The sequence below is a fragment of the Bombina bombina genome, chromosome 1, assembly GCF_027579735.1.
Source record: "Bombina bombina isolate aBomBom1 chromosome 1, aBomBom1.pri, whole genome shotgun sequence".
Lineage (NCBI taxonomy): Eukaryota > Metazoa > Chordata > Amphibia > Anura > Bombinatoridae > Bombina > Bombina bombina.
In genome coordinates, this window is record NC_069499.1 from 1,487,344,795 (window position 1) to 1,487,366,053 (window position 21,259).

The 21,259-nt window shown below is 36.5% G+C and overlaps 1 protein-coding gene across 4 annotated transcripts in view; it reads left to right on the forward strand.

Annotated features, from left to right (window-relative positions):
* Positions 1-21,023, forward strand: part of LOC128653763 (ABC-type organic anion transporter ABCA8) — a 752,731-nt gene extending 731,708 nt beyond the window's left edge. For all 4 annotated transcript variants that reach the window (XM_053707247.1, XM_053707265.1, XM_053707256.1 and 1 more), the window contains 4 exons: positions 939-1,079; positions 15,943-16,022; positions 17,588-17,643; positions 19,842-21,023. In XM_053707247.1, coding sequence (XP_053563222.1) covers positions 939-1,079; positions 15,943-16,022; positions 17,588-17,643; positions 19,842-19,934 — 370 coding nt within the window. In that variant the 3' untranslated portion in view covers positions 19,935-21,023. The remainder of the gene's footprint in view (positions 1-938; positions 1,080-15,942; positions 16,023-17,587; positions 17,644-19,841) is intronic.
* The last annotated feature ends 236 nt before the right edge of the window (positions 21,024-21,259 follow it).

A 21,259-nucleotide genomic window follows, 5' to 3' on the forward strand; every position in this document is an offset into this window, starting at 1 on the left:
CGGGGTCCGGGAGCAGCAGTTTAGGGGTTAATAAGTTTATTTAGTTGCGGGGGGCTCTGGGAGCGGCGGTTTAGGGGGTATAACAGTATAATATAGTGTGGGTGCTTAGTGACAGGGTAGCAAGAAAGCTGCGAAGAAGCCGAAGAGCAGCGAGATCGATGACTGATAAATAACACAGTCCGCTGCTCATCGCACCGCACTTGGTGCGCGGCTTTTTGACAGCTTTCTTGATAAGTTTGGCGAACGTATTCAGGTCCACAGAGGCGATGTTAGGCGAACTTAGGCGAGCGTATTGGGGTCGGCGAATGCAGGTACGTACGGAGCTTAATAACTAGAGGCCTTAATATCATGAAAGTATGTAGTATCATACCTTTCCTGTAGATGGTTTTTTTTTTTTTTAACTTTTAAACAATTCTTTAAGTTATGTATTTATGAGTCATTGTTTATATAGTGTGATCCTGGTTCTGGACATGATTGGATGTCATTACATTGTTTTTTGTTCAAGGATGCAATATATTATTATGTTCTAATTAAAGTGTTTTTGCAGTAGCTACAGATAATTTAGCTATCGTTATTAGAATACAGATAGAGTAATTTATGTCCAGATATAATAAGGTAAACAAGTTAGTAAACATAAATCAACATTGTACAGTTCTGCAGAGCAGTTTTACATTAGATATTTAGAAGTATTTCTTTCAGTTAACAATATTGATGCAATAGTCTCAAGTATGCATTACCCTGAGCCACAGAGCAGAAGTTTTGAGTGAGCACTGTCCACGTTTCCCACATAATTAGATGTTACACCTTTGTTGTACAGTAACCAGTAGTTATTATGTACAATAAATTATTGACATCCAATAAGAAAATTATTGAGAATAAAACAAACCAATATGCTGTACATACCTAAGTGATCATGGTTCTTTCTACTTCCTTTCCAGATGTATAGGGTCCATTCAGCAACTCAAAAGTAAATTTGGCAAAGGATACCTACTGGAGATCAAAGTAAAGGATTCCCATCCATTGGAGGAGATTCACAACAAAATTATTCGGCTTTTCCCAAAAGCAATGAGACAAGACAGGTAATCTAAGAAGCTTGCCATAGAATGTTACAGACTCCTAAAATATTACTGGTGCATCTATGACAATGGGAACTAATAGGACATATCTCTTAGCATATAAGATGAGGTCAATGTACATTCCAGAAAGAATTACTATTTTGAAGCATAAAGCTGAACTCAGAGGTGTAACTAGAAACCACAGGGCCCAGGTGCAATTGCGACCTCTGCACCCCCTGTAGTTTCACCCCTGGCTGAACTTATTTTTTGTTCTGTAAGATATAGAAAAAATGACTAACATAGATATACAATCAAAAGTGATTCTATTGATTGTACTTAGCTTTGAAAACAAAACCTGATGTAGAAGGCATACAAATATAAGTTTAGGAAAAACTTAGGGCAAGATTACAAGTTGTGTGCTAAACTGGGCTGCATACAGCTCCACACCACTGGGATGAAGATAGAAGATGCCCCCGCCATGGAAGAAGATGTCGCAGCAAGGATGAAGCTATTTTTTGAGTACGGAATGAAGAGTTGCGTAACAGGCTAAAATGCTTGAGTTATAGCTGTACTGCCGTGACTTGTAATATGGGAGACCTGCCATTCCGCACGCAATGGGCAACTTTTCAGTGGTATAACCATACCGCACCATACCGCAACACTTGTAATATTGCCCTAAGCTTCTTAAGTTCTCACAGTTTCCATTAGAGCAATCTTCAGCAAATGGTTGATAGAATTTAGTTATTCGATCAACCATTTTCTGAATATTGATGTAATGGAATCTTCATTAGAAGTTGAGATGCTGAAGATCAAATTCATTGGTACATTTTAAAATCATATGAAATAAGTTAAAATTACATAATATAGACACTAGAGTGTTAAGGAGTATACACTTTTAAAGTGATTTTATTGAATTGAAATATAACTACTAGGTATGCAGCACCATTCCCCTAACAACAATATAAATAATAATAGTTGATATATGTACAAAAATATAAAGTAAATTGCATTTGTTATTGGGGAATTCAACAAGTAGTGCAATTGAAAAAAGTTTTCCCTGTTAAAAAATAAAAAGATCCAAATGTATTGGTACATTTTAAAATCTGATAAAAAATATTTACAATATATATTGCATAATATAGTTACTAAGGGCTTTACACAGTATTACAGGGAGTGCAGAATTATTAGGCAAATTAGTATTTTGACCACATCATCCTCTTTATGCATGTTGTCTTACTCCAAGCTGTATAGGCTCGAAAGCCTACTACCAATTAAGCATATTAGGTGATGTGCATCTCTGTAATGAGAAGGGGTGTGGTCTAATGACATCAACACCCTATATCAGGTGTGCATAATTATTAGGCAACTTCCTTTCCTTTGGCAAAATGGGTCAAAAGAAGGACTTGACAGGCTCAGAAAAGTCAAAAATAGTGAGATATCTTGCAGAGGGATGCAGCACTCTTAAAATTGCAAAGCTTCTGAAGCGTGATCATCGAACAATCAAGCGTTTCATTCAAAATAGTCAACAGGGTCGCAAGAAGCGTGTGGAAAAACCAAGGCGCAAAATAACTGCCCATGAACTGAGAAAAGTCAAGCGTGCAGCTGCCAAGATGCCACTTGCCACCAGTTTGGCCATATTTCAGAGCTGCAACATCACTGGAGTGCCCAAAAGCACAAGGTGTGCAATACTCAGAGACATGGCCAAGGTAAGAAAGGCTGAAAGACGACCACCACTGAACAAGACACACAAGCTGAAACGTCAAGACTGGGCCAATAAATATCTCAAGACTGATTTTTCTAAGGTTTTATGGACTGATGAAATGAGAGTGAGTCTTGATGGGCCAGATGGATGGGCCCATGGCTGGATTGGTAAAGGGCAGAGAGCTCCAGTCCGATTCAGACGCCAGCAAGGTGGAGGTGGAGTACTGGTTTGGGCTGGTATCATCAAAGATGAGCTTGTGGGGCCTTTTCGGGTTGAGGATAGAGTCAAGCTCAACTCCCAGTCCTACTGCCAGTTTCTGGAAGACACCTTCTTCAAGCAGTGGTACAGGAAGAAGTCTGCATCCTTCAAGAAAAACATGATTTTCATGCAGGACAATGCTCCATCACACGCGTCCAAGTACTCCACAGCGTGGCTGGCAAGAAAGGGTATAAAAGAAGAAAATCTAATGACATGGCCTCCTTGTTCACCTGATCTGAACCCCATTGAGAACCTGTGGTCCATCATCAAATGTGAGATTTACAAGGAGGGAAAACAGTACACCTCTCTGAACAGTGTCTGGGAGGCTGTGGTTGCTGCTGCACGCAATGTTGATGGTGAACAGATCAAAACACTGACACAATGGATGGCAGGCTTTTGAGTGTCCTTGCAAAGAAAGGTAGCTATATTGGTCACTGATTTGTTTTTGTTTTGTTTTTGAATGTCAGAAATGTATATTTGTGAATGTTGAGATGTTATATTGGTTTCACTGGTAAAAATAAATAATTGAAATGGGTATATATTTGTTTTTTGTTAAGTTGCCAAATAATTATGCACAGTAATAGTCACCTGCACACACAGATATCCCCCTAAAATAGCTATAACTAAAAACAAACTAAAAACTACTTCCAAAACTATTCAGCTTTGATATTAATGAGTTTTTTGGGTTCATTGAGAACATGGTTGTTGTTCAATAATAAAATTAATCCTCAAAAATACAACTTGCCTAATAATTCTGCACTCCCTGTAGTTTCTGTGAAAAGTGACTCAAGTTTCATTCAAACCGTTACTATGAAGTAGTCTCAATGTCAGTCCAACTTCTCCTTGTGGCATGCACATAATCACGTTAAACTCCGAAATGCATTTCACCACGCACTCACAGCTGTTTCAAATATATATAAATTGGCAGAAAACTTATGTTAAAGCCAGAGTTTAAGTTTTCTATAAACTTAAACTGCCCCATTGTCTTTACACAGACCTGCTTATCCTCTTAGCTCACTGTCCCTTACATACCAGCTCTTGATCAGCCGCTCAGTCCCCCTCTCCCTTGCACTCAGCCTCCTCCATTCATCCCCTCTCCATTGCATATAACTCCTGCTCAACCTTCAACACCAAATTAACACATTTTGTCTATTGGCATCACCTGTATTGTTACAAAAATAATCTCAGGGTTTTTTTTTAATCTATTTGTGCAAAAACTGTATATACCGTAGGCACACTATCAGTGCAGGGAAGAGCAGACACAGGCCCCTAGTTATTAAGCTGTCAACCTCAAATATGCTGGAATTCCGCAGCGTATTTGTGGCGAGGCTGATTCGCCTTAGTTATCAAGCCCTAGACACCGGCAAAAGTAGAATTTAGTGACGTAAGCTTTGATCTGCCGGACTCAGTCCGACACAGATTGAATCTTACGTCACTACAGATGTTCCGCACACAAGTTCGGCACTATCTGACTACTTTTGCTAGTTATCAAAAAACTAGCAGGTACGCTCGGCACTTTTCCGGCCCAGTGTACCTGGTTTTCAAACCGCCGCCCTGGAGGCGGCGGATCCCATAGGAATCAATGGGATTCTGACCATAGCGAAAGCTCATGTTCGCTGCTACCAGACATCCCATTGATTCCTTTGGGAGCTGTCTACACCTAACACCCTAACATGTATCCCGAGTCTAAACACCCCTAATCTGTCCCCCCTACACCGCCGCAACTAAATAAATGTATTACCCCCTAAACCGCCACTCCCGGAACCCACCGCCACTCTAATAAACTTATTAACCCCTAAACCGCCGCTCCCGGAGCCCACCGCCATTATAATAAATATGTTAACCCCTAAACCGCCGCTCCCGGACCCCGCCGCCACTATAATAAATATGTTAACCCCTAAACCGCCACTCCCAGAACCCGCCGCCACCTACATTATACCTATTAACCCCTAGCCTGCCCCCCCTACACTGTCGCCACCTATAATAAAGTTATTAAGCCTGCCGATCCCGGACCCCACCACAACTAAATAAATAGTTTAACCCCTAAACCGCCACTCCCGGACCCCGCCGCAACCTATATTAAACTTATTAACCCCTAATCTGCCCCTCCCTACACCGTCGCCACCTATAATACATTTATTAACCCCTATCCTGCCCCCCGTACACCGCCGCCACTAAAATAAAATTATTAACCCCTGACCTAAGTCTAACCCTAACCCTAACACCCCCTAACTTAAATATTAATTAAATATATCTAAATAAATTTAACTCTTATTAAATTAATTATTCCTATTTAAAACTAAATACTTACCTTTAAAATAAACCCTAATATAGCTACAATATAAATAATAATTTTATTTTTATTTTACAGGCAAATTTCAATTTATTTTAACTAGGTACAATAGCTATTAAATAGTTATTAACTATTTAATACCTACCTAGTTAAAATAAAGAGAAAATTACCTGTAAAATAAAAACTAACCTAAGTTACAATTACACCTAACACTACACTATACTTACCTGTAAAATAAACCCTAAGATAGCTACAATGTAATTAATAATTACATTGTAGCTATTTTCGGATTTATATTTATTTTACAGGTAACTTTGTATTTATTTTAGCTAGTTAGAATAGTTATTAATTAGTTATTAACTATTTAATAACTACCTAGCTAAAATAAATACAAAATTACCTGTAAAATAAATCCTAAGCTAAGTTACAATTAAACCTAACGCTATACTATCATAAAATTAATTAAATAAATTACCTACAAATAACTACAATTAAATTCAATTAAATAAACTAACTAAAGTACAAAAAATAACATTTCAAAAATATTACAACAATTCTAAGCTACTTACACCTAATCTAAGCCCCCTAATAAAATAACAAAGCCCCCAAAATAAAAAAAATGCCCTACCCTATTCTACATTAAAAATTTACCAGCTCTATTAACTTACCAGCCCTTAAAAGGGCATTTTGCGGGGCATGCCCCAAAGAAAACAGCTCTTTTGCCTGTAAAATAAAAATACAACCCCCCAACATTAAAACCCACCACCCACATACCCCTACTCTAACTCAAACCCTCCTTAAATAAACCTAACACTACCCCCCTGAAGATCATCCTACCTTTAGCCGTCTTCAGCCAGCCGACCCACCGATGGAACTGAAGAAGAGATCCGGAGCGGCAGAAGTCATCATCCAAGGGGCGCTGAAGAAGTCTTCCATCCGATTGAAGTCATCATCCAAGGGGCGCTGAAGAGGTCTTCCATCCGATTGAAGTCTTCATCCAAGCGGCGTCTTCAATCTTCATCCATCCGGAGCGGAGCGGAGCCATCTTCAGACGAGCCGACGCGGAGCCATCCTCTTCTTCCCGACGACTAACGACGAATGATGGTACCTTTAAGTGACGTCATCCAAGATGGCGTCCCTTCAATTCCGATTGGCTGATAGGATTTTATCAGTCAATCGTAATTAAGGTAGGAAAAATTTGATTGGCTGATTGAATCAGCCAATCAGATTGAAGTTCAATCCAATTGGCTGATCCAATCAGATTGAGCTCGCATTCTATTGGCTGTTCCGATCAGCCAATAGAATGTGATCTCAATCTGATTGGCTGATTGGATCAGCCAATTGGATTGAACTTCAATCTGATTGGCTGATTCAATCAGCCAATCAGATTTTTCCTACCTTAATTCTGATTGGCTGATAGAATCCTATCAGTCAATCGGAATTGAAGGGATGCCATCTTGGATGACATCAGTTAAAGGTACCGTCATTCGTCGTTAATCGTCGGGAAGAAGAGGATGGCTCTGCGTCGGCTCGTCTGAAGATGGCTCCGCTCCGGATGGATGAAGATTGAAGATGCCGCTTGGATGAAGACTTCAATCGGATGGAAGACCTCTTCAGCGCCCCTTGGATGATGACTTCAATCGGATGGAAGACTTCTTCAGCGCCCCTTGGATGATGACTTCTGCCGCTCCGGATCTCTTCTTCAGTTCCATCGGTGGGTCGGCTGGCTGAAGACGGCTAAAGGTAGGATGATCTTCAGGGGGGGTAGTGTTAGGTTTATTTAAGGGGGGTTTGGGTTAGAGTAGGGGTATGTGGGTGGTGGGTTTTAATGTTGGGGGGGTGTATTTTTTTTTTTTACAGGCAAAAGAGCTGTTTTCTTTGGGGCATGCCCTGCAAAAGGCCCCTTTAAGGGCTGGTAAGGTAATAGAGCTGGTAAATTTTTAATGTAGAATAGGGTAGGGCATTTTTTTATTTTGGTGGGCTTTGTTATTTTATTAGGGGGCTTAGATTAGGTGTAAGTAGCTTAAAATTGTTGTAATATTTTTGAAATGTTTGTAAAAAAAATTTTTTATTTTTTTGTAACTTAGCTTTTTATTTTTTCTACTTTAGTTAGTTTATTTAATTGTAGTTATTTGTAGGTAATTTATTTAATTAATTTAATGATAGTGTAGTGTTAGGTTTAATTGTAACTTAGCTTAGGATTTATTTTACAGGTAATTTTGTATTTCTTTTAGCTAGGTAGTTATTAAATAGTTAATAACTATTTAATAACTATTCTAACTAGCTAAAATAAATACAAAGTTACCTGTAAAATAAATATAAATCCTAAAATAGCTACAATGTAATTATTAATTACATTGTAGCTATCTTAGGGTTTATTTTACAGGTAAGTATTTAGTTTTAAATAGGAATACTTTATTTAAGTATAGTGTAGTGTTAGGTGTAATTGTAACTTAGGTTAGTTTTTATTTTACAGGTAAATTTCTCTTTATTTTAGCTAGGTAGCTATTAAATAGTTAATAACTATTTAATAGCTATTGTACCTAGTTAAAATAAATTGAAATGTGCCTGTAAAATAGAAATAAACCCTAAAATAGCTACAATATAATTATTATTTATATTGTAGCTATATTAGGGTTTATTTTAAAGGTAAGTATTTAGTTTTAAATAGGATTAATTTAGTTAATAAGAGAAATATTATTTATATGTATTTAATTAATATTTAAGTTAGGGGGGTGTCAGGGTTAGTGTTAGACTTAGGTTTAGGGGTTAATAATTTTATTATAGTGGCGGCGGTGTAGGGGGGGCAGGATAGGGGTTTATAAATTTATTATAGGTTGCGGCGGTATGGGGGGGCAGTATAGGGGTTAATAAATTTATTATAGGTGGCGACAGTGTAGGGGGGCAGATTAGAGGTTAATAAGTTTAATATAGGTTGCAGCGGGGTCCGGGAGAGGCAGTTTAGGGGTTAAACTATTTATTTAGTTGCGGCGAGGTACGAGATCCGCAGGATAGGGGTTAATAACTTTATTATAGAGGGTGGCGGTATAGGGGGGCAGTATAGAGGTTACTAGGTATAATGTAGGTGGCGGCGGGGTCCGGGAGCGGCGGTTTAGGGGTTAATACATTTATAAGAGTTGCGGCAGGGTCTAGGAGTGGCAGTTTAGGGGTTAATAACTTTATTTAGTTGCGGGGGGCTCCAGGGGCGTCGGTATAGGGGGTAGAACAGTATAGTTAGTGTGAGTGCTTAGTCACAGCTTGTCAATAAAGCTGTCAAAAAGCCGAAGAGCAGCGAGATCGGATGAGTGATAACTATCACAGTCCGCTGCTCATCGCCCCATACTTGGTGTGCGGCTTTTTGACAGATTTATTGATAACTTTGGCGAGATTTTTCAGGTCCGTGGCGGCAATGGTAGGTGAGCTTAGGCGGGTGTATTGGGCCAGCGAAGGCAGGTAAAGTAGACACGTTGATAACTAGAGGCCACAGAGTGCAGTGAGGAAAAATTACTGCACCTCTTTGAATAACCAGGGGGCTGCCATGTTTATTCTCTCTTATGGCCTGAAATGATTCTCTAGCACTGTGAGATCCCTTACAAGATTCTAAAAAGACACATTAGATGTATCACTCCAAGAAACATTCCCAGCATTTTTGGATTTGGTGGAGTCACAAGCATAACACAATATAGTACTGCATGATTTGTCCTTTAAGTTTTAATACATTTAAGCTTTGCACTTTATATTTATGTTTAATGCATTTAAGTTCTATATACAGTAATGTATTTAGTATTGAGAATGTTCAAATTCTGATTGTGCTTTGAATGTTAAACGTTACCAAATTATTATTATACTGTGTATAACTATTTGAGTGTATATTTTACAAATTGCATTTCAAATAGAAAAAATACAGTTTCAAATTGTGTGAGGGAAAGGATAGTACCCTAGGTATGTCTGAAGCTCTGATAATTCATTATATTCTCTAAGCACCTGTAGGTGTCACATATTTATCTTTGTTCCAAATTCACAATACACTTAATTATATTACAGAAAAGTAATGTTACTAAACCATAGGAAAATGTAAGTTAAATTAATGTGAAAACATTTCAGTTTAATTTGTATTTGCTGCAAACTGAAAAGTTATATCAGTGGCGGATGCTTTCCTGTGAACTTCACTCTCCCCAGTGAGATTCTGGATTCCACAGATAAAGTGATACAGCATATCTGTAAAAAACTGACTAGAACATATCACATAAACATATCTAACAAGTGTTAGTTTTATAAACTTTTCACCAACCATTGTATGTATATTTACTGAATGAATGAGATTTTCCTAATAACCAATAATTAGACATATTAAGCCTGCTAACACTAAATATTATTTTATGGTATTAAAGGAATTGTCAGTTTAATTGTGAGGCGATTGACCACAAGTACATGTAAATACTGTTAGATGTACTCCCCATTACTTACTGATATTTTTAAGTACTTATAGCTCCTGAGTCACAAGCATCATTTACCAGGAATAAGATTTGTCCCCTATTTTGTTTGTATTGTGAAGAGAAGCCTGGTAGAAGTGGCTGTACATACATAGAGCACAGTATAACAATAATTATATAATTATTTGTACGTGCATGCAGTATAGAATGACATATACAAAAGTACAGAAAATAGTTTTCCCTTGAACCTCAGTGATCTCCAGGCCAGCATGTTAATCTCAGCCCAGGGGAGTATTTACAGTCATTACTTTAATGCTATTTTAATAAGGTCTTTGTAAGATAAGCTGTTTTAAACAGAAGTCGCATAAGGAGTTGTGCATATGTTCTGCCAGCTATGCTTATTCAAAGTAGAATAGCTCAAGGACAATTTTTGTATAACTTTTGATTTAGGTTATCAATGTCATTTTTGTTTTGAGGTTACATTTTACATTAAAGGTTTAGAAATGAAATGTCACAAAATGTTAGAGGGTGAAAATGTATTTTGTTATGTAAAATTATTTCATCTTAACTACAGTTGTGCTCATAAGTTTACACACCCTGGCAGAATTTATGATTTCTTGGCCATTTTTCAGAGAATATGAATGATAACACAAAAACTTTTCTTTCACTCATGGTTAGTGTTTGGCTGAAGCCATTTATTATCAGTCAACTGTGTTTACTCTTTTTAAATCATAATGGCAACAGAAACTACCCAAATGACCCTTAACAAAAGTTTACATACCCTGGTGATTTTGGCCTGATAACATGCACACAAGTTGACACAAAGGGGTTTGAATGGCTATTAAAGGTAACCATCCTCACCTGTGATCTGTAATTTGTGTGTGTGTGTAAAAGGTCAATGAGTTTCTGGAATCCTGACAGACCCTTGCATCTTACATCCAGTGCTGCACTGATGTTTCTGGATTCTGAGTCATGGGGAAAGAAAAAGAATTGTTAAAGGATCTGTGGGAAAAAAGGTAGTTGAACTGTATAAAACAGTAAAGGTATATATAAAGATATCCAAGGAATTGAGAATGCAAATCAGCAGTGTTCAAACTCTAATCAAGAAGTAAAAAATGAGGCGTTCTGTTTGATAACATACTGCATTCATCTTGCCATCAATTCTGACCAAATTTCCTGTTCCTTTGTAGCTCACACATCCCCAAAACATCAGCGATCCACCTCCGTGTTTCACAGTAGGAATGGTGTACCTTTCATTATAGGCCTTGTTGACTCCTCTCCAAATGTAGCGTTTATGGTTGTGGCCAAAAAGCTCAATTTTGGTCTCATCACTCCAAATAACTTTGTGCCAGAAGGTTTGAGGCTTGTCTCTGTACTGTTTGGCATATTGTAAGCAGGATACTTTGTGGCATTTGCGTAGTAATGGCTTTCTTCTGGCGACTCGACCATGCAGCCCATCTTTCTTCAAGTGCCTCCTTATTGTGCATCTTGAAACAGCCACACCACATGTCCTGTATTTCACCTGAAGTTATTTGTGGGTTTGTCTTTGCATCCCAAACAATTTTCCTGACAGTTGTGGCTGAAATTTTAGTTGGTCTACCTGACCGTGGTTTGGTTTCAACAGAATCCCTCATTTTCCACTTCTTTATTAGAGTTTGAACACTGCTGATTTGCATTCTCAATTCCTTGGATATCTTTTTATATCTCTTTCCTGTTTTATTCAGTTCAACTACCTTTTCCCGCAGATCCTTTGACAATTCATTTGCTTTCCCCATGACTCTGAATGTAAGATGCAAGGGTCTGTCAGGAGTCCAGAAACTAATTGACCTTTTATACACACACACTAATTACAAGAAAACAGATCACAGGTGAGGATGGTTACCTTTAATAGTTATTCAAACCCCTTTGTGTCAACTTGTGTGCATGTTATCAGGCCAAAATCACCAGGGTATGTAAACTTTTGATCAGGGTCATTTGGGTAGTTTCTGTTGTCATTATGATTTAAAAAGAGTAAACACAGTTGATTGATAATAAATGGCTTTAGCCAAACACTAACCATGAGTGAAAGAAAAGTTTGTGTGTTATCATTCATATTCTCTGAAAAATGGCCAAGAAATCATAAATTCTGCCAGGGTATGTGAACTTATGGGAACAACTGTACGTGCCTCTGTGGAAAAACTTCTGTACTCACATCATTTTTCTCTGTTTTAAAAAAATGGCAAGGGTAATTCACAAAAACCAACACAGGAAAAGCAAGTGGTATTTGTCATAAATAAAAAAGCCATATGGTGTTAACAATACTGTAGTATTGTAGACGTCTGCGGTTGAGGCATTAGCTTCTGCTGCACAATAAGAGCCCGTCTTTGTTAATTATGTATTTAGGCCTTGTGAAACTGCCTTGTCCTGCAAATGGTAGGCTTTAAAGATAAAGCGCAAATTTGTTTCTTTGAATCTTATTTTGCTGTAAGCAGCCCTTCCCTATGAAATTGTGGAATGACAATCTATTTATATCTTTGCTGCCTTGTTGGATAAAGGTCTTCAAACCTTTCACTAGATCCAAAATGAAGCAATTTACTGAAGAAGACAGTTTAGAAAAAAAGGCAAATAAATCTTAAAATAAGCTAAAATTCAGAGACAATTTTATTTAAAAAAAAAATGGAAGCACTATTTTATCAAAACACCTGTAATATAAAGTATAAACCTGCTAAAGGGTTCGTCGTTTTAAAAAAATTACATCTACTTAACTGGAAACTGGTATGTTTCTGGAAAGAAAAATACCTTTTCCTTGCAGCATCTGTTAAAAAAAACAAACAAACTCACAGCCAAGGGATTTTAGTATATGAATCAAAAATGAATTGTGATCACTTGGAAAATATGCTCCAAATATCTCTATTTGTAGTGCATTTACTTTTTTGAATTTCTTACCACAAAAAACAAGCTAGCTGTCTACTCCTCTTTGAGATGAAAAATGTAAATTACTTAACCAGAATTTAGATTAAGGAAAAAGGAAAAGCCTACATTGAATACAGCTGTCCATGTACCACAAGGCAGTTAATATGTATATGTTTTAATTGCCATGTAATAGAATGCGAACATAAATGACTAAAAGTGGTAAAGAGTCTTACAGCTCATGTATCATAAGTGTTTGTGTGGAAAAATGATTGGCTTGTACCCTTTAGCCACTTGGTTTCTGCAATGATAAATGGTCTGTAAACACGTGACTATACAAAATCTTTCTCTATAGACAGGGACTAAAATCATGCTGGAGAGCTTGATTGAACCTTTAAAACACTATTGTGTGCATAAATATTATCTATGGTCTTCTAAACAAAACTGTGAATAACTATCTTATAGCTAGATTATGAGTTTGGCGTTATGAGTGAAAAAGCAGCGTTATGCTATTACAAGTCTTGTAGGTATAGGTGTACCGCACACCTTTTTGGCTGTCATGCAACGTCAGTACTGCACTTTTTAAAAAGTCATTTTTCAATGGGACTTCCATAGCGCAGGTATTACGAGTTTGCCTGGGAGGCCAAAAAGTGAGTAATACACTCTATAACCACAAGATCCGTACCGCCATCTAAAGTCAGTAGTTATGATCTTTACGTTACAAAGCTGTACCATAAAACTCATAACTAAACTGCTACAAAGTACACTAAACACCCATAAACTACCTATTAACCCCTAAACCGAGGCCCTCCCGCATCGCAAACACTATAATAAATGTATTAACCCCTAATCTGCCGCTCTGGACATTGCCGCCACTATAAAAATGTATTAACCTCTATTCCGCCGCTCCCAGAAATCGTTGCCACTATAATAAACCTATTAACCCCTAAACCTCCGCCCTCCCACATCGCAAACACTATTTAAATATTATTAACCCCTAATCTGCCGTCCGCCCACACCGCCGCTATAATAAACCTATTAACCACTAAACCTCAAGCCCCCCACAACGAAATATACTAAAACAAATTATTAACCCCTAAACCTCTGACCTCCCACATCACTAACGCTACATAAATATATTAACCCCTAATCCTAACCCTAACGTAACCCTAAATCTAACCCTAACGTAACCCTAAGCCTAACACCCCCTAACTTAAATATAATTAAAATAAATCTAAATAAACCTTACAATTATTAACTAAATAATTCTTATTTAAAACTAAACACAAACTTACCTGTAAAAAAAACCCTAAGCTAGCTAGGAAATAACTAATAGTTATATTATAGCTATCTTAGGTTTTATTTTTATTTCCCAGGTAAGTTTGTATTTATTTTAACTAGGTAGACTAGTTAAAATAAATACAAAGTTACCTGTAACTGATTGGAACAGCCAATAGAATGAGAGCTCAATCCTATTGGCTGATTGGATCAGCCAATAGGATGAAATCTCAAACCTATTGACTGATTGCAACAGCAAATAGGATTTTTCCCCTTTAATTCCTATTGGCTGATAGAAATCTTTCAGCCAATAGGAATGTAAGGGACGCCATCTTGGATGACGTCACTTAAAGGGAACCTTCAGTTTACAGCGACGACCGTAAGAAGAGGATGCTCTGCGCCGGATGTATAGAAGATGGACCCGCTCCGCTCCGCATGGATGAAGATAGAAGATGCCGTCTGGATGAAGACTTCTTTTCACTTGGATGAGGACTTCGCCGGCTGGATGAGGATGGATGTCCGGACTTCGATAACTGTAAGTGGATCGTTGGGGGTTAGTGTTAGGTTTTTTTAAGGTTTTTTTTGGGTGGTTTTTTTTTAGGTTAGGATTTTGGGCAATGTAAAAGAGCTAAATGCCCTTTTAAGGGCAATGCCCATCCAAATGCCCTTTTCAGGGCAATGTTTAGCTTAGGTTTATTTAGATAGGTTTTTATTTGGGGGGGTTGGGTGGGTGGTGGGTTTTACTGTTGGAGGGTGTTTGTATTTTTTTTTACAGGTAAAAGAGCTGATTTCTTTGGGGCAATGCCCAGCAAAAGGCCATTTTAAGGGCCATTGGCAGTTAAGTGTAGGCTAGGGTTTTTTTTTATTTTGTGGGGGGCTTTTTTATTTTGATAGGGCTATTAGATTAGGAGTAATTCGTTTTTATTTTTGATAATTTCGTTTTTTATTTTTTGTAATTTAGTGTTTATTTTTTTTTGTAATTTAGTAAATTGTATTTTATTAATTTAATTCATTTCATTTTATTGTAACGTTAGGTTTTAGTGTAAGGCAGGCTAGGTTTTATTTTACAGGTAACGTATTTATTTTAACTAGGTAGCTAGTAAATAGTTAATAACTATTTACTAACTAGTCTACCTATTTAAAATAAATACAAACTTATCTGTGAAATAAAAATAAAACCTAAGATAGCTACAATATAACTATTAGTTATATTGTAGCTAGCTTAGTTTTTTTTTACAGGTATGTAGTTAGTTTTAAATAGGAATTATTTAGTTAATAATTGTAAGGTTTATTTAGATTTATTTTAATTATATTTAAGTTAGGGGGTGTTAGGGTTAGTGTTAGACTTATGTTTAGGGTTACGTTAGGGTTAAGTTTAGGGGTTAATAACTTTAGTATAGTGGCAGCGACATTGGGGGTGGCAGATTAGGGGTTAATAACTGTAATGTAGATGGTGACGATGTTAGGGGCGTCAGATTAGGGGTTAATTACTGTAATGTAGGTGGCAGCGATGTTAGGGGCAGCAGATTATGGGTTAATAACTGTAATGTAGGTGGCGGCGATGTTAGGGGCAGCAGATTAGGGGTGTTTAGACTCAGGGTTTATGTTAGGGTGTTAGATTTAAGCGTAACCTTTTCTTTTCCCCATAGACATCAATGGTGCTGCGTTACAAAGCTTTTGTTTCCGCAATCGCAGGTGTTAGGCTTTTTTTTTGCCGGCTCTCCCCATTGATGTCTATGGGGAAATCGTGCACAAGCACGTCAAAGCAGCGCTTGATTTCAGTGCGGTATGGAGCTCAACACAACCATATTGCCCGCACAAGCCTGCTTTTTTAAAACTTGTAATAACAGCGCTATAGGGAGGTGAAATAATGCCGAAAATGTTGCGGCCGTTAATTTCCCTATGACGCTCAAAACTCATAATCTAGCTGGTAATTATTAATTCCTTATTTTATTAGAAGGGTCTCAAAGTGATAGCAAAACATTTTATTAATAATTTTAACTTAGACATAAACATTTTTTCATTGCTCCACAGATTCTCTTCTTTGCTGGTCTACAAGATACCGATGGATAACGTACAATCCTTGTCACACGCTTTTTCAGTTTTGGAAGAAGGTAAGGCTGAAATTATTTAAAGCACAAACAAATGATTTACTAGTCTCTGTATGGGTATCTAGCAGCTTATCAATCAGACTGATAATTGAGTGCTTATTAGAGATGTCCTAAAGGTCTACACTAGGATGCTTATTGGGCAAAAAATATCGAATACTAAAACACATGTACAAACTCCTTGATATATCTTTTAGCATTGACTTTCAAACACTCTACAAGACAGGCAGCAGAAGTTCTTCATAAAAGTAAAGAAAATATTACAGCGCCAAAGAGATAATGCAAATACACAAACTTCTTTAAATTCTTCAAATCATGTCCGCTCATACGCTCTCGGCATTTATCATTGCACCAGCAGTTCTAGTGAACTGCTGGTGCAATACCGCCCCCTGCAGATTTGCGGCCAATGGGCCGCTAGCAGGGGGTGTCAATCAACCCGATCGTATTGGATCGGGTTGATTTTCAGCGATGTCTGTCTGCCGCCTCAGAGCAGGCGGACAAGTTATGGAGCAGCGGTCTTTAGATCGCTGCTTCATAACTTGTGTTTCTGGCGAGCCTTCAGCCTTCAGAAACATGGAGCTTGATAAATAGGCCCCATAGTATAGAACAACAGATCACCGAAGTAGGGAGAGAGCAATAGCATGGAGAACATGAAGTAAATGGGTTAAGCTTTTTCTTATAACTGCCAACGCTCTACAAGTTATACATTTAGATCAGCTATGCAAACGGGTCAGCATTGACAGTCAGGGTCCTCACCAAGTAAAAAAAATACAAGACAGTTAATTGCTAACTTCCCAGTAACCATCACACATATTTTTCATTGACTTGATGGGATGGTTGGAAGGAAAGACTTCTCCAAAGCTGTACAGTTACCTAGCATACACAACATACTACATAGTCACACTCCATTAAAGGGACATTAAACACTAAATACATGCTAGATAGAATGATACATTCAAAGATTAAAAGATTAGTCCTTGAGTAACATGTAGATGTATTTTTTAAAGTTTCATTAGTTGTTTAAAAAGTGACAAAATAAGTGTAAAGTTTTAGTGTCTATAAAACACTGGGAGCTGCCATGTTGTAACTTGTGTTACCTTCTCTGCTGTGGCCAATTAGAGACAGTTATAAATAGGTCACTAGAGTGTGCAGCCAATGGTTGAGCTGGATTTAACAGTGTTCTGCACTTCCATTTCTAACAGGAACTGAAAAGCTCACAATTTCAGAATGGAATTACAGGCAAAGAGAACAAAATAAATAATGAAAGTATATTGCAGAGTTGTTTTATATATACAATTTATTATTTTATATTACCATCTCAAAGTGTTTAATGTCCCTTTAACATGCTACATATAAAATAATACTATATTCGGGTCCTTACCCCACAATACCATACAAAACATATTTGACTTCCTGATCTATAAATGCCTAATGCTATGTATCATTCTGAATAACTACAATTCACAACAACAGCTGCCATTGTATTGTGGTCTTTTTTTAGGGGGGGGGGGGGGGTTGTATGTAGTTTTGAACTACTTTCCTTTATTAATTGTGTTTCTTTCACTACACAGCTAAACGGATTTATAACATTGAGGAGTATAACTTCTCACAGCCAACACTAGAACAGGTATGTGTATAGAATATTTCTTAGAGGAATTATGATATAGTGACTTTTTCCAATGATAAAAGATGATTAAATGGCTTTTTCTTTGTGTTCTTTACAGCATAAGTGAGGGAGGAAATTAACTTTGAGATTAGGTGGATAGAATTCACTTTGAAATCTCTCCTGTCTATCAATGCTTACTGGCCTAACCAGTCTCTGATGAGTAAACATTATTTAATCAGCTATACAGAATACATTTGTGTTTGTTAAAGCTGTATAGACTTTGATGCTATTGTAGCTGAATATCCTGGATAAACATCTTAGTGCATTTTGCTAAAAGAGGATCTGATGATCTAATGTTCTCTCGTCTGGCAAGGTTGTCTAAGATGTCTCCTCAGTACTGTGAGATCCCTACAATAATATATTTAAAGGCAATGTTTAGCTGGAGAGCTGTTTATTTTGTTATGCAGGGTTCTTTTGTAAATGAGAGACACCTTCATTAATATATAATAATCACAAAACATTCTAAAAGATTTTGCATGATTTATTTACATGTTGGTGAGTTTTTGATTATCAGGACCTATGACACATGCACATAATTGCTTTGGATGTTATCACAAATCTCTTTATGTGAAATACAGAGTTGCTCAATTTTTTACTACAGCAGTTCTCCATCTGATAGTGGTCAGCTTCAATTAATGTCAGGCTGTTGATAGGAGAAATCTCAGGTGCATGCTGTGAGCTATATACTTGCCAAATAATCTCCAGAACCTAACTGCAACACATTATATACCGTTTATAATGTCCCTGTTTACTGTTTAAGAGTATGTTTTGTCTTAAAAGCTTTAAAGTAAACTGCTTACTTTTGTCACTCTTTATGATGTATGAATCCTAATACTGCATAATGAAGAATCATTCTATTTCTGGCAAAAGACAAGCAAAGGATTAAAAAAATATATAATCCAGTTCCCTTGTAGAGAACATTAGCAAACTTTTGACATTCGGTGTAAGTCATCTTATAAAAAAGGTGGAATACAGGACATGTGGGCTTAGAATGTAAAGTGAATACATGATGATAAGAAAAGGAGGGGATTTAAGTGAGAAAATAGAGAGATGAATTGTAAACATCCCTGAATAGCAGTGTTTCTTTGGAACAACTGAGGGTCTCAAAACTTAAGGAAATTCTTGTGGAATGAGAGTTCAAGAAAATAGATGAAAAGCACTTTATATTTAAATGAGTACATGTAACAAAAGAGCAGTAAAGAACATTTTGGGAAGAACAAATGGAGCATATTTGCACAGAAGGGCAGAGATACAGGATAGTACAGTTTTTTTAGTGCTTTGTATGTTAGGGTCAGGATTTAATATTTGAAGCTAAAGGAAACAACTGATTGATTTGCAGAGAGGAACACCAGATAAGAAGCAATATGTGAAGAATATTATTATGGGAGAGGCATGCATGATGAGTTGAAGAAGGGACAGGCAGTAGTGTGGGAGATCAGAAAGGATGGAGTTGCAGTAGTCAAGGCAGTATATGAACACAGTACATTTAAAATGTAGTTGTCTTGTGAGTTGATGTGGTGGGAAATTTCCAGTGAATGAATGTAGGGAAAAATTCCATTTCTGATTCATATGTGATCCCAAGGCATCAGACAGCATTGCTATGAGTTATTGAGTTTTGAGCTATAGGTTAATTGGATGAAGGGAAAAGAGGAGAAGCACAGTTTTGGACCATTTAAATAATAAATGGTGAGAAGACATACAGGTTAATATAACAGATAGACAGTGATGTGAGTAAGGATGAGGATATCTCTGGTACAGATAGGTAGACTTGGGTCTCATCAGCATACAGAAGATACTTAAACCCATGGACTTTATTAAACAACATAGAGATAATGGGTAGATTAAAATGTTGAGGGGGGCCAAAAAACAAAGCCTTCCAGCACTCTAACAGGTAGATAGGATGACTGGAGAGGATACACTGCATGTATGGTAGGAAGATGAAAAGAAGATCACAAAAAGCTGTGAGTCACAAATTCCATAGGACACAGGAAAAGATGGTCAACAGTTTCAAAAGCTGAAGACAGCTGCAGAATAATAAACATAGTACACTAGTAATTGACTTCTGTACTTACTATTAAGTATAGTGTATTTCTACACAAAACCAAGCTGAGTATCCTTGAGTATCACGTCATAACCTTTATCTGTGCTTTTTTTCAAAGGTGTTTATTGACTTGGCCAAAGAGCAAGAAAAGGATGACTTTGAATTTGACTTTACATTTCAATGGAAACATCTGAGGACAGAAAGCATCTAATGTTTTAGTGAGAACAAAACCAACAGAACATGAAAAAAGTCTCCGGTTACATATCTGGTTAAATTCCGTACAACTACCCATATAAGGATATCCATCTTCGTATGAAAACTGATGCATTAAGACATTTCTGCCAAAGGCGTTTATTATAAAATATAAATATCTAGGTATAACCTTTTACAATCTTAGTTCATTCTGTGTACATTTTAAGAAATGCAATGGAGATTTAAGAAAATGTAATAAACATGTTTTAAATAAACACGACGCAACAACTAGCAAGCAGATCATGCAAAACAAATTTGACATTTTACTGAAGTAAAACACCCACAACAACTCCAATAATTTACATAATTCTAGTGTACAAGTTACCTTTTGTAGAAATGCATCCAAGAGACTGATAAATAATTCCATTTGTTAAAGTAATTTTCTTTTTCTATATCATTGTCATTAGATATAAACTTTTAGAGATATATGAACCTCAAGCTATGGTGTTATTAGATTATATACTTCTTATCTCCACTAGAGGCACTATTATTTTTCCTTTACACAAAAATAAATAAAACAGTGATTTATTTAGTCTTGTAAACTTAATATTTACTTCTGAATTCAAAGAATTGTAGGTGTAATACTAAAGTAGAATGCTGCAAAATGAACTACCTAAATAACTAATCAATAGTTTTTCATATATTCTGGTGTGATTAAATGTGTTATACTAAATAATATAAAAATTATTCTACATTCATTTAAAAATGGTATGTGTCTATCCTACCCCATCGACCTACTAATCTCTGTTGCCTATCTTTTTTATGCTGTCTAGGTAACCTCAGTTACAAAGGGCTGGGTCTATAATTCATTGGCCAGTAATACATTTATTAACTTGTATGTTATGTATTCGTATATAAACTTGACAATACACATGTATTTCATAATAGATTAATGGGCATACAATATATGATTTTAGGATGAAATGATAAAATGAAAAATATATTTTACTATATTATACAAAATATTTTTTTAATAGAATGCAATATATATATAAAACTGAAATTATATTGTTACACATACTTAACAAATAAATACATGTTTTTGTAACATTTGTTTACTGTGTTTGTCTAATTTTGTAGTTTCATTGGAAGTAATATTCGTACTTTACTTTAAAACGAAAGAGCAAGCCAATGTAAACAACAAAATACTTATTTCAAAGCTACAACTAATGCAAAAAATCAGATATTATATATATATATATTTTATCAAATATCTGGCACAAGCCATGGGAAGACAACAATAACAAATCAACATCATAAGAATTTAAGATTACAGTATGTCCA